The 13,854-nt window shown below is 57.8% G+C and overlaps 1 protein-coding gene across 2 annotated transcripts in view; it reads left to right on the top strand.

Moving 5' to 3' along the window:
- Positions 1 to 11,275, top strand: part of Caln1 (calneuron 1) — a 129,023-nt gene extending 117,748 nt beyond the window's left edge. For both annotated transcript variants that reach the window (XM_070035601.1, XM_070035602.1), the window contains exons 5-6: positions 1,932 to 2,088; positions 6,100 to 11,275. In XM_070035601.1, coding sequence (XP_069891702.1) covers positions 1,932 to 2,088; positions 6,100 to 6,227 — 285 coding nt within the window. In that variant the 3' untranslated portion in view covers positions 6,228 to 11,275. The remainder of the gene's footprint in view (positions 1 to 1,931; positions 2,089 to 6,099) is intronic.
- Positions 11,276 to 13,854: the final 2,579 nt, after the last annotated feature.

The following is a 13,854-nucleotide window of genomic DNA, read 5'->3' as shown; positions in this document are numbered from 1 at the left end:
TTACCCAACGTGGATTTTGTAAACCAAGGAGCTATTCTAGATTGCTTTGTTGAAAAAACACTTTCTGGTGGTCCTGGGTGTTTGGGCTTGGAGCTGGCCAGGCAGATGCCCTGCCGTTCAACCTCCAGCTCTTCCTTGGAGGGTTGTTGTTTGTTGAGATGAGGTCTTCCTTCCTGCCTGGGCATGCTCCTAGACTGTGGTCTTCCTGTTACACACGTACACGCTTCCTGCCACAGCTGGGGTGAGGGCATGCCACACGACCCAGCTTCTTCCCTTGAGTGGGAGTCCTATGAACTTCCCTGTCCAGGCTGGTTTAGAACCACAATCCTGCCAATCTGAGCCGCTGGTGATGGCTGGCTCCTTTTGAATTTTTTTTTTCTTGGTAGGGGGGACTCTTTAAGAACAATGTATGAAGAGAGAATTCTGCATACAACGCATAGCATAGCCTAACAGGAAACAGTGACCCATCTGGCCAACCTGTTGGTTTCTAGACCTGTGTCCTTCTCCTAGCCCTTGGCCTGTCCTTTTCCCCTAGTTACAGAATTATGGCACACTTTTGAACGGGTAAATTTTCTCTGCAGCTCAGCTCATAGCCTGGACTTGCAAGAAGCTGTTGCTCATTTTCTCAGTCAGTCCTTTCTGATCTCAGAGCTTCCTTCATCTGTGACCTTCCTCGTGAGTGAGTTACTGTTCCCTGTGCCCTGGTGGCTCCATGCTGCCTCCAGGCTCAGACCTCCATCCCTCCAGGCTTATCCGTCATGCAGTGCGCTTGTCCTGTCCTGTCCCTTCCCCTGGGCTGTAACTGAGTCGGGGTCAAGTTCATGGTGGCAGGTGTCAGTGTGTGCTGCAGACACAGGCCCCCTCCGAGACCTTCACTCACAGAAAGGGCTCTGACCATCCGTCTTTCAGGATTTCCCTGCAGTTTTCAACTTCTTAGCATGAGGTAGGAAGGAATTACTTTATAAAGAAAGTGAGAAAAGGAAGGCGTCTGCAATTTCCTTTGGTGGCCATACAGATTCCTCGGCCACTCAGCCTTGGCTAAGTTACAGCTGCAGAACCCGAGGTCTTCAGGCCTTGTGGCTGGGGTGAGGGCCTCGCTGGAGTCCACATCCTGCCCCCCCCCAGGCTCCCACAGGGCCAGGCTCCCCACCTACCCTTCAGTCCAGGACTTGGGATTTTGTGACAGAAGAGACAGAACAGGCAGGAGACACGGCCTCTGGGGGCCTCCTGGACCTTCACTGGGCTCTAGTGTCACCTTTGCTCACATCTGTTGGAGCAGCCTGATGCCAGCGGGCGGGGAACCCAGGCCTCCATTGGGAGGGGACGTTGTGGATGTCCACCGTGATGGCCCACGCTCAGCTGCTGGACCAGCGACCCCTGCCACTGGTGTTTATGTGGTGGTTTTGGAAGTCCAAGGGGAGCAGCCTCACTGACTGGGGCTCCGGCAAGGGTCTCCTAGGCCAAGTCACAAGTGGAGAAATGGAAAGAGAGTTGGCCATGTGCAGAAAGAGCAATGTGAGCATAGTAGGCTCGCTTCCTAACAACCTGCTCTGCTGAGTGCCAACGGGCTCCATGAGGCCAGCCTTAGTCCATGCCAAGGTCAACGCCCCATGGCCTAATGGCCATGCTTTAGGCTCCTCCTCCTCGAGCCCTCCTCTCCCCATGCTGGGGCCAGGTTGTGCGGCCTTGGGGGAGAGGACCCAGGAGGCAGCCTTAGTGACCAGAGCTGACCAGAGTGGGAGGAAAGCAAGGCAGCGGGGCAGATTTCCAAGCGTCCACATGCAGAGGGTCAGGCGCCAACTCTGTTCCTCCCAGGGTAGAGAGCGCTTCGCTGCTGTCCTGCAAAGCGTAAGTGGCTTTCCAGAGTCTCGGGTCAGGCCAGGTCCTTGTCTCTGTGCCCAGCCAATCACACACTCTCCTCTGTCCTGCAGTTCGACATGCAGAGAGTCACACTGGAGGAGCTGAAGCACATCCTCTACCACGCCTTCCGGGACCACCTGACCATGAAGGACATCGAGAACATCATCATCAACGAGGAGGAGAGCCTCAACGAGACCGCGGGGAACTGCCAGACCGAATTCGAAGGAGGTAGGTCCGACTGCCCTGTTCGCCCTGGCTTGAGAGGCCGGCATCCCTAACTCTCCATGGAATGAATGGAGGGACAGTCCCCTGATGGCCAAAGCCAAAACGCCAGGACTGACCTCACAGGTCTGTGGGCCTGCTGTTCCCAGTGTAATTCCAGCTGCTCGGAGATTGGAGGATTGTGGGTCAAGGCTAGCCCAGCAACAGGTGTGTGAGACCTCGCATTTCAGTCAGTAGCTGGATGTGGTGGTGTATGGCTGTCACCACAGCTGTGTTATACTCTAGACCAGCCAGGGAGGAAACAAAAAGTCCTACTTGAGTTTTTCTTTTTTTAAGGTAAAAGGGCGGGGAGCATGGCACGCATGGCAGAGCCCCTGCCTAGAAAGCGCGGGGCCCTGAGTTCAAGCCCCAGTATCACACACCCAAAAGTTCAGTGCCCGCGGTGTGACCCTGGAATAATCATTATTGGCTTCTCTGAGCCTTTCCTAAAAAGGCTCACTGCAATGAATGGCAATGATCTTCTAGCTAGCAGGACACTAGTAGCTCACACCTATAATCCTAGCTACTCAGGTGGCTGAGCTCTGAGGATTGTGGTTCAAAGCCAGCCTGAGCAGGAAAGTCCATGAGACTCTTATATGCACTTAACCACCAGAAAACCAGAAGTGATGCTGTGGCTCAGAGTGGTGGAGCACTAGCCTTGAGCTGAAGAGCTCGGGGATAGCACCCAGGTGCTGAGTTCAAACCCCATGACTGACAAAAAGAAAAAAGGATGAAAAAGAACAGAAATGAAACAGTCTTCTGGCTGTGTGGAAGGTCAGGATGAATTCTGAAGCCTTGTGACCTTGAGGTGTGGTCGTGGAAGGCCTGGATGCTGAGACCGCCCGGCCACCTGCCTGTGCCTGCCAGGGCACAGGGTCACCCGCACCACTGCCCCCAGCTTACCCGGCCCTGGCTTTGCTGAAGTCAAGCCCAGCTCTGGGGAAGATGCAGGAGGGTAACATGGGATGGGACCTCGGGGCAGGGCTGTGGAGTGGGGCCCTAGAGCAAGGCCTAGGTGTGCATGTGTGCGTGCATGCTCATGTGTGTGCATGCATGTGCATGTGTATGTGTGTGTGTAACACAGAAACGGACACATGCTCACGTTCTTCATCTGCAGGATGTGGAGTATGTGGTGGTTGCCTGGGGGCCCATGTGGTTGCGTGTGGATGTGTGGTGCGGTGGTCATGAACTCCACGCAGTCCTAGGTGACAGTACATCTCACGCAGGCCCACATATGAGTGAGCACACAGAACGCCGCCTGGGGTTGAGCTGTGAGCAGGGTGGGCTGGGCAGGAGGGGGGAGCTGTGGTCCTGGGCAGGGTGGGCTAGGTACAAACGGGCCCGTGGTCCTCCCTGGCAGCCTGGCCCCTGGGTCCTGGTCCTCTGCAGTGTGAGACCACTGAGCAGTGCTCCAAGAAAGAGAGTCTGGCTGTGCTTCTTCTGGCCGAATGGGTGTGGGTAGGAGGCAGGGCAGGCACATGTGCGGTCTACAGGGCCTGTGGGAAGGTAGGGAGGACGGGAGCAGGGCATGGCCCCGGCTCTGGGAATAGCAATGAACCCTGGCATGGCTCTGGTTCCAGCACCTGACCACGTGCTCCACCTTTCACCTGCACTTGCTCACTCCTCTTCGGGTTAATTCTTGTAGTGACTGGTACAGTTACCATCAGCTCACGTGGCAGAGAGGGAAAACAGGCTCAGAGAAGATTCTCAGTCACTGGGCCAGAGTCTTAGGCAGTAGTTAGGTAAATAAATCAGATGTTTGACTTACCGTCATCCCAGGCTGGCCTAGAGCCTTCTTGGGGAGATACAGAATAGACCTGAGAATGGAGGAGCACACAAAAATACGATGCGCTGCAAATTCAGAATGGCAGGTGGCAGTTAATCGTTAAGTTATTACGAAGAAGCAGATGGATCCGTGGCAGGTCAACTTTCTGCCACCACACCAAGTGTTTGCAGGGTTTTCTGCTGCTAAGCAGAAAATCAACAATTCCTGTAGGAGTTGGGGAGGTGGGTATGAGAGTACGTCGCGGGCTCACATCCCGTCGACAGCCTTGGCCAGAAAATCTTGCCTTCCGCCTCTCAGCGGTCAGCACAGCACCCTGCTCCCGCCAGGTCTGCACGTGACGCAGGAGCCCAGGGCCCAGCCTCTAACATCTTTTCACCTGAGGAGCCCTGCGTGGGCTGTGTGTCCTTTGTTCACTGAGCACAGAGCGTCCAGTGCCTGTCCAGGTCCTTCATCCTCACAGCCCTACATGGGCCCCATGCCCTGTGTCCTTGGGCACATAAGTGGAGGGACAGAGAAGAGCCTCAGACCACTGCCCCATGGGTGTGCGTTCTCTGGGCGCTTCTTCTCATCTCCTCCTGGGCTGAAGGATATGCAGATCAAAGCTGCAGCTGGCATTGTCCTTCACTGTGTTTCCAAGTGTCTTCTCCACAGACGAGCTTCTGCACGCCCCCCCGTGCCCATCCACTGTGCCCACAGCTGCAGGGGGTAGATGGCTGTGCGGGGGGGGGGGCATCCCGTAGCCCTGTGAGGACACGCCTCTGCACCCCTCTCCCCTCTGCTTTGTCTTTCCCTTCTCTTCCTTCCCATCCTCTGACCTGGCGTCATTTTACACTTGCTCACTCCTGGGAGAAACTGGCTCCACACCACTAGCTAAGAACTTAAGACACTAATCAGTAAGTGCAGGATTGAACCACAGAACATTCTGAAATCACCCGCGTGCCCACAGGCCCGCTGGATCCAGGAGGATTAGCCATAGCAAGATGGGAGCTCAGAGAGGAGGGAAATGATCAAGCTTGGGGGTGGGGCAGGGAGGACCCTCCTGCTGGGAGGGGGCAGAGCCTGTCACAGCAGAGATGGGGGGGCGGAGCCAGGAGAGGAGGGGCCAGGAGGGGCCCAGATCTGTGCAGCCCTGGCTGGGAGGTGCTGGGTCTGTGGATCTTCTTGTCCCAGTAGCTTTGTTAGTCTGAAAACATAGCGGCCTCACTGGCCACTAGTGCAGGAGACTGAACACATCCTGGAGAAGGACATCTTCTGTGACCTGAGGGCTGTGGACCCCTTGACCTGGTCTTTTGGCAACCTATTTTTATTTATTTTACTTAGTAATTTATATTTTATTGTATTTTGGGGCCTCCAAGCTAGTGCAAAGCAAACGTTTGGATATAGAGTGTTCCCCGGGCTCCTGTGTGGGAGATGGGTCTTCACCAGCGGATGGCAGACACAGGTGTGGCTGGACCCAGGGACACTGAGTTCAGCGATGGATCTACCATTGGATCCACCACCGACAGGGTCATGGCCGTGGGTTTACCATCGGCAGGGTCAGCTGTGGGTCGACCACCAATGGTGCCACAGCTGTGGATCTACCACCGATCAGGTCACAGTTGTGCACTTACCACTAATGGTCGTGGATCTATCTCTGATTGGCTCATGGTTAGGTGTGAGGCCCTGGGGCGGGCAGTTCCTGGTTGGAGGAGGTTCACTGGGGATGTAGCTTTGGAGAGTGTGTGTCACCCCCAGTCCCTCCTGCAGTCCCTCTGTGTGTCTCTCTGTCTTTCTCCTGGTCTCCAGGCAGCTGACCCAGGCAAAAACTTACCAAGATCCCATCTCAATCACCAAGCCAGGTGTGGTGGCACCTACCTGTCATCCCAGACACACAGCAAGGGATACTCACAAATCACAGTGTCCAAGTCGGGATTCAGATGCAGGGGGGGGGGTTTGTGAGCTTCTTGTCTGGACTGGCTTGGAACCATGATTCTCCCAATCTCCAAGGCCATACGGTGTGCCCCCTCCCCTTGCCAGGGCACGCATCCTGGTCCACGAGGCTGGGGTGAATGAGGTCTCTGGTCTCACTGTGCCCTCTCTAATCTCTCCCCCACCTGCCATCCCTGTGTCCTTGACCACCGGGCACTCTGCCCGGCCCCCCCTTTCCCTCCCTCCTACCTTCCCCCGTCCCCTCCATCCTTCCCCCACCCCAGTCCACTCCCAGAAGCAGAACCGGCAGACCTGCGTCCGGAAGAGCCTCATCTGCGCCTTCGCCATGGCCTTCATCATCAGCGTCATGCTGATCGCAGCCAACCAGATCCTCCGGAGCGGCATGGAGTAGACGGCGGAGCGGGTGACGGAGCGTCCTCATCCACCCCGCCCGTTCACCGTGCACACGGGGCCGGACCTCCGGACCGCAGAGCCTCTGTCCTCTGCTCTTGACCTCCGTCCTCCATTCTCTGACCTCTGTAGGGACCGTGCCTGGACCTGGGCCTCCACCAACCCCGTCTCCGGGTGTCCGCACAAGGGCTCTTCTCGCTTTAATGGTTTTGTTTCCTAATGCAATAACGAGCCCGGAGCGCCAAGCTCCGAAGATAAATTTACTTCCTCCCTGTGGCCCCCAGTAACGGGCGGGAAGACAGAGGGGGTGACCGGCACCCCCTCCCACCTCGCTCTTCCCCACGGTCCACAGACTCCACCGAGGCCCAGCCCAGCCTCCCTCTCCACCCAGCAAGGACCCCTGACTCGGCTTTCTGCTGCCCTAAAGCCGCCCGCACCAGCACCTCCAGCCCACAGCGCCTGTTCCCCGCTTTCTGCCCTTGGCCACCGTCCGAGAAAACAAGCAACACACAGAGACCAGCTGGGACATCCCCTGCACCACGGATGATGGACAGACAGATGGACAGAGCTGCGCCCGCGTGCGGGGCCTGAGCCTGCCTCCCCAACGGCCTCACAGCTTCTTGGGGCAGAGGGTGAAGCAGGTGGGGTCCGATTGGACAGAGCTGGGTCTGGCCCTGGGGTCTGCAGGCCGGGCCGGGCTCGGGGCTGGGTTACCTGCTGGCTGTCACAATAAGGGATGAGGTCATGTCCACAGGAGGATGCAACAGCACTGCACCGCCCGCCCGCACCTCCTCAATCCCTCTGGTGGCCGAGAGAGATGCTGGCCAGCTCAGCCCACAAGAGCTGAGGGCCACCGAACTCTGCCTGCTCCAGGCGAGGCTGTCTCTCCCGACACTGGACAGGGGACCCCAGCTTCCCCCCCACCTTAGCCGAAGCTTGCCAGCTGGCCCCCCATCAGCCCCCGCCCGTGCAGCTCTGCCAGCTCAGGTCTGTGTCTCGCTTTGTTTCCGTGGCAGCCGGAAGCCACGTGCTGCACCCTGTGCCCTCACGCCCAGCGCCCTGGCGCCCAGTCTTTCCCATCTGATTGCAGGGGGAGGTAGAGGGGAGCCTCCGTGCCCCCAGCCCCCCCACTGCCTTCTCAGACCTGGAGCCCGGGCTCCACACCCAGTCTTCCTCCACTTCACCTCTGCAGCCTTCCCCGCGGCCCCGTGGGGCCCGTGGAGCCGGCCCCTCTGGGAAGGGGGGCAGCGCTTCCCAGCACAGTCACTAGGGTTTGAGCCATAGCAGGGAAAGGGGGCGCCGGGCTCCCCAGACCCGTGAAACCGAAGCCCACCGGAGTCTGGAGGATCCAGATTAGCCAAGGAAGGTGGTGTCCCACCCTGCCCAATCCCCCCATACCTGCCCTGCCCCCACATACCTCCCCCACCCCAAATACCTGCCCTGCCCCCTGTACACCTGCCTTGTGCCCTCCCCGCCTGCTCTCACCCCCCCCCATGTACCTGCACTGTCCCCGTATGCCTGCCCTGCCCCCCCCGCCCCGCCTCCCCCTGCTCAGGCACCAGCCTCCTCGGTAGAGGAACACAAATGGAACAGGTCGAGTGCCGACAGGACCCGTGCAGCAGCCCCGTGGCCACGGCCTCCACTGCAGGGTGGGCTGGAGCTGTCCTGCGGTCAGCCTCCCTCCCCGCCTCTGCCAGTGGACACCAGGGTGACTGCTCCCAGACCCCGGTCTCCCGGCTGTTGGCGGACGACGTGACCCCGTTGTCAGCTGCTTCCTGTCCCGTGGTCAGTGAGAGGAGCCGCAGGGAGGGGTGAGGGAAGGCGCCTCAGGGTGGAGGTTGGGGGAAACAGAGAAGGCCGTGTGTCCTGGGGGTGTGTGAAAGGGGAGAGGACAAGAACAAAGCCACAGAAGTCTTTGCTGGCCCCAAATGGAGCCCAGTCAGAGTCACCCCAGGCGCCTGAGCACGGTGTGTCCACAGCCGAGCTGCTAGCAGCCCCTGGACGCAGGGGACTCGGACTGTGCCGCTGTGACTCGCAGCCTGGCGGTGCTGCTCGGGTGACGGTAGGCCCATCCAGGAGGCTGGGTTTCTCTGTCCACGTGGCGGAATGCTCCCACGGTGCCCACAGGTGGAGGAGTCCCGCAGGAGATGGGGGGCCTCGGCCTCCGCTGCCCTGGGTGCGGGGCTGCAGCCTCAGTGCCCAGCTTGGTTTCTGTCTTGTAGCAGGAAGATCCCCCCGTCCCCAGAGCACAAGAGCCAGAATCAGGCAGGATTAGCATGTGTGTGTGTGTGTGTGTGTGTGTGTGTGTGTGTGTGTGTGTGTGTGTGTGCGTGTGTGTGCGTGCGTGCGTGCACACGGGGCCTGAGGCTTGAACTCAGAGGCCCAGGCACTGTCCCTGAGCTTGTGTACCTGAGGTGAGTGCTCTACCACTTGAGCCACAGCTCCACCTCTGGATTTTGGTGGTTGATTAGAAGGCTGGGTAGCGTTGGATTGCAATCCTCAGATCTCAGCCTAGGTGTCCAGGATGCCAGGCATGCGCCACTCCTCAGTGCCTGGGCTCAGGCAGGGTTGACATTGTGACTTTGGTCCCCCAACCCCCGATGAAGCTGTCTCCTACCACTCCAGACACAGAACCCACAAGTTGGAACCAGAAGAGGGGAGCAGTGCGCAGGCCCCTGTGGCCCGGCTGGAGGGGCAAGAGTGTAGCCCTGACAGCCCATATCGTACCACGTCCCCTGTGTTCCTCCAGCTTGTCAGGTTCTGGAGCAGCGGGGGGGGGGGTGTTCCTATGCAGCCCAGCCCCCCTGCGGGGTCCCCAGAGAATGGTGATTCCTCTGCCTTTCCTCCCCTTACCACCCTGCACCCTGCCTCCCAGAGCCGGGGAATCCCACATCTAGGCACAACTAGCAATTGTCTGGAAGTGAAACCGTCTAAGTCGCTACTCTTCCTCAGCATCTGTGCTTTCCGGGAGGTGTGAACTGGCACAAGCAAGCGGGGCATGTGCACTCGTGCACGCGGCAGTATTGCACTCCAACTGTCCTGGCCAGGCTCAGCCTGGAGGTCCTGGGTGTTTCAGTTCAGAGACCAAGAGGCATGCTTGGTGCCCTCTTCCTCCACGGGATCGCCGTGGCGGCCGGCGGCGGGGAGGAGGGTGCGCCCTGGGCTTTAGGCCTCCCATCCCCCTTCCCCACAGGAGGCCTTAAGGCTCCCTTTTCAAGAGGCTGGTGTTCCCCCTGTTGGCCTCACCCGCTTGCCCCTCACACGACCACCCTGCCCTGCTGTGTGGGTGCCCGTGAGCCCAGACCGTGCTTCTAGACTCATCCATGTCCTTGTTCTGTGCTTGGCAGAACCTCGGTCCAGTGCAGTGGGGGTCAGAACTCATCCTGGCCTCAGGGCCTCCATGAGGCGGAGCGTGCAGCCACGCCCCCCCAGCTCAGGGGCAGCTGCAGAATCAAGAGCGAGCGTTACCCTGTGAGGGTTTTCCATCTGAATCACTTATGGCTGCGACAGGATCCCGGTGGGGTTGGGCTGGCTCCCAGGTCCCTGTTCCGTGAGGGTTGAAGCGTCAGAGCGGTCCAGCTGCGCCTTGTGCCCACACTGCCCACTGAGGACTGACCTTGCTCTGAGTGGGTGGGTGGGGGGCACAACTAGCAGGCGACACTGGGTCTCGGCTCCTACTGGATTCTGGGTGGCCCAGGGAGTCTCTGGGGACAGGGAAGCAACGCCTGGCACCCAAGCTGACACTGGCCTGAGAAATGTTGCAAAGCATCGGGGTTTCCTGAAGCACCGATGGCCATCCTCTCTTCCTGGACATAACTTGCCCAGCCTGCCCCATGGGAGTCACCCAGCATTTGGGGAGTACACTCACCCCTCTTTCCCTCCACTGTGAGGGAGGGGTGACTTTCAAATCAACGTTCCTTACCCTGTCAGAAGTTGTCTGCCGAGTGGGGACTGCACACCTGTACGCCCAGCACCCAGGAGGCTGAAGCAGGAGGATCTGAGGCAGAGGCTGGCCTGGGTTACATGGCATGACTGAGTCTCAAAATGAAATTAAACAAGAAGAGGGTGTTGTCCGTGTTGGGGGTTGGGGTTGGCATCTCTTGGGAGGACAGGGCAGTGAGCTGACTCAGAAGGGATCATTCAGGAAATGCAGGGGTGTGCAGCATGAGGTGTCTGTCCATCTCGGTCTGAGGGAAAGGAAGGACCTCGTAAGGACGGCGGGGGTCAGTCTGGGGACACCTCCCTCTGTGTTGGGCTGAGAGCCCTGGCTGGACTCCGATAACTTGTCTGTGAACCTGGGAGGGGCTGGGCTTGCGTTGGGGGAACACAGGTGTAGAAAAGCCCAGAGCACCTGGCCCAGGCCTCCAAGAGCTGCAGCGCAGCCAGGAAAGCAAGCAGGGAACTGGAAACTAACCCAGGACAGGACCCCGCCTCCCACCAGGTGACTGTGGCTTCTCTCTGGCGGCTGGCAACCAGCTTGGAGCACAGGTCAGAGTGGGCATCCCAGGTGGGAGGCCATGATGCCTGTGGGCAGCACTGCCCGAGCTCCTCAAGTCCTCGGCCTCCTGTGGGAGTCCATGGTCTATGGGGTGCATCAGAGGTGGGGTCTTGAGGCTGGGTCCCCCCTGACTTCCAGGAGTGTGGAAGACTGGCTCTCTGTCAAGGAAAATTAAGGGGCAACACCCCAAAGGCCACAAGTAGCAATATAAGGCAGGCCAGGGATGCTGGAAATCAGCACCCTGGAGAGCGCCAGGCCAGCGATGCTGGATCAGCACTCTGGAGAGCGCCAGGCCAGCGATGCTGGAAATCAGCACCCTGGAGAGCGTTATCCCCACCATTGCTCCCTTCACTTTTTGTTTTGTTCTGTTTTTCCCCCCGGGCCCCGGGAGCAGCAGCTCCCACAGAAGTGACATGTTTGTCATCACCCCTGGCCCTGGGAGAAGTCCACAGTCCAGAGGGACCACGGGCAGTGACCGTCCCTCCCCTGGCTGGTGATGGCTCAAGCACAAGAGGGCAAGGGGAGGGGGGGCATCGAGCACAAGGATGGTGGGGGGGAGGGAATCAGGAGAGGGCAGGAGCATCCACTGCAGGCCCCACGCCAGCACCCAATCCTCCACGTGGTTCCCTGCAGGCTGCGGTCCTGGCCGGCCACCCAGCTCTGCTCACACGTAAGCATGCAGAAGCACTAGGTCAGTCTCTGGAGGCCCGGGGCTCAGCTCTTTCTAGGAGAAATCCAGAATATTCTTTCTCATGACAAGTATGAGGTTTGGGGTCCTTGAGTAGCTTCTTGGATGGGTTTGGTTTTTCTTCTCCAACTCTGAATTCAGGAATAAGGTATTTCCCCAAGGACTAACCAAAGACACAGTTCCTGGGGGGCCAGGCTGGGCCAGAAAGGATCGGGCCAGTCTGGGGGGGCCAGCTGCTGTGCCTCCTGGTGATAGGGTGCCACCAAGGCCCTGGGGTCCCACTTGCCACAGGGGCTGTCTGCAAAGCACAGGAGTAAACTCCAGCACAGTGAGTTAGGACCAGCGAGGCCCAGGTAGGGGGCTCGGGGCTCTGCCCAGCATGGATAATGCCTCTGGTAGAAACTGGGGGTCACAAGCTCCCACTTACCTCATCCACATTCCTTTCTTTGTGCTTCTTTTTTTTGGATATCAGTTGGTGATTTCTGCTAGTAAGTGATGAGAGAGTGGGCAGGATAGTTAACATAAAACTCTTTATATAAAATGTAAATATTCATATAAATCCACTGGGCATGCGAATGAAGTCTATATTATTAACTTGTCACCTTAGTGTATAAAGAAGAGCCAAGTGCAACACGTTGCTACATGAGTTCTCTAACCAAACTTGTCTGTAAATATATAATCTGTATAAAAGAGTCTAATTTGCCATTATTTATGCAATAGAAGAAAAAAATTAAAAGTTCTTTTGTTTTTCCTTTTGACGAGAGCTTTTGTTCCTTTTCAGGAGGTTGAGAGGCGGGGTGGGCTGCGGATCAGAGCTGTGGATCAGGACCGTGTGGCGCCCGGTGTTCCGGGGAAGCGGGCAGAGGTTGGGAGGAGGCAACAGGCTGGCTGGCCATGGGCCCCTTGGTGAGCAAGCTCTGACCCCGCTGGAGAACAGGGGAGCAGATACGGCTGAGAAAACCTTGCCAATGCCCCAGAGATGGGTTTCTAATATGCACTGGCCTTCAGGCATTGCACAGCTTTTGCTGAAGCTTCTGGAATGTTTAATGTTACGTGAGGTTCCATAGAGACATAAAAGGATATCCAGATCCTTCTATAGCTCGAGGCGACGGGACTGAAGGACACTCATGGAGACCCAGTCCCCTCAGGAGGGCAGCATCCACCTCCCAGCCCCGCGCCCCACCACACCACACCCCTGTTTCTCAGAGGTGTTTCCATGCATTCTGTCTCCCCAGACATCTTGGACTTAGCCAGAAATACAAGTCCCCGTTGGGGGACATCTCCCAGGCCCCGGGACCCCGCTTTAAATGTTGTGCTGCATCCCTTCCCTGGTGGCCCTAAGTGGTTGCAGCACTGGTCACTGCTGGGCAGCAGGAAAGTGGAGCCACTGGGCACCCGGCCTTCCTCGCCTCCCGTTTCTCTCTCTGTGAAAGGCACTGGCTGCTCAGAAAGTGACTCTAGTCATGGGGGAGGGCAGTGGGAGGGAAATGGGGGAGGGGCCTGTCGAGGCCTGTGAGATGCGTGTGAATCGCTGAACTTGGCAAAACTGCAATCACGGAATATGTGCAAACAAAAGAACAGCGAGTTCAAGGTTCATTGAGATCCAAGGACCTCTGCCAGCAACGGGTCTCAGACTATGGGGGCTTAAAAAAAATGAATGCAGCCTCGATCACTCCCTGGGCCGGCCCCACCACCCTCCCCGGGTTGGGCGTCTCCCTGGAAGAGCCACCGACTCTACAGGCCCAGCATGAATCCATTGCTCTGGAGTGCATCCACTGCTCTGGGGTGCATCCATTGCTCTGGAGTGCATCCGCTGCTCTGTGGTGCATCTGCTGGCCTGAACCAGCTTATGTAGAATCATTGAACTTTGCTTGGCTGGACTCACACAATAAAACACTCTTCTCCAGGTGAGTTACTACAGCAAACCCATGCCCCCTGCGGCCAGTTAACCCTCCCTCTCCTTCCCTTGATCCCTCCCCCTCCCACCTGGATCCCTCCCTCCTCTCCCCTTGATCCCTCCCCCTCCCACCTTGATCCCTCCCTCCTCTCCCCTTGATCCCTCCCCCATCCCTCCCTGCTCCCTCACTGAGCCTCCTTCACATCATTCATGGTACCATCCCAGACCCAAAGCCACAGCCTGAAACTCCCACAACCACCTTTCTTCTCAAAGCAGTTTACCACAGGGAATTTTTACAGTAAGAGAAATCTGGCTAACATGGAAAATTAGTACAAGCCTGAAATGTGTGTGTGTGTGTGTGTGTGTGTGTGTGTGTGTGTGTGTGTGTGTGTGTGCCTGTGTACACTCAGGCATGAGCATGTGTGTCAGAACTGGGGCTTGAAAGTCAGGGCTTTGTGTGATTGCTTAGCTTGGTTAAATCTCAAGGCTGGTGCTCTACCATCTGAGCCATAATTCCACTTCTGGATTTTTGCTGGTTAAATTGA

Source organism: Dipodomys merriami, unplaced genomic scaffold (genome assembly GCF_024711535.1).
Source record: "Dipodomys merriami isolate MVZ:Mamm:240054 unplaced genomic scaffold, mDipMer1.0.p SCAF_26, whole genome shotgun sequence".
Taxonomy (NCBI): Eukaryota; Metazoa; Chordata; class Mammalia; order Rodentia; family Heteromyidae; genus Dipodomys; species Dipodomys merriami.
Note: the sequence above shows the minus strand (reverse complement) of the source record. Positions and strands in the feature narration are given on the sequence as shown.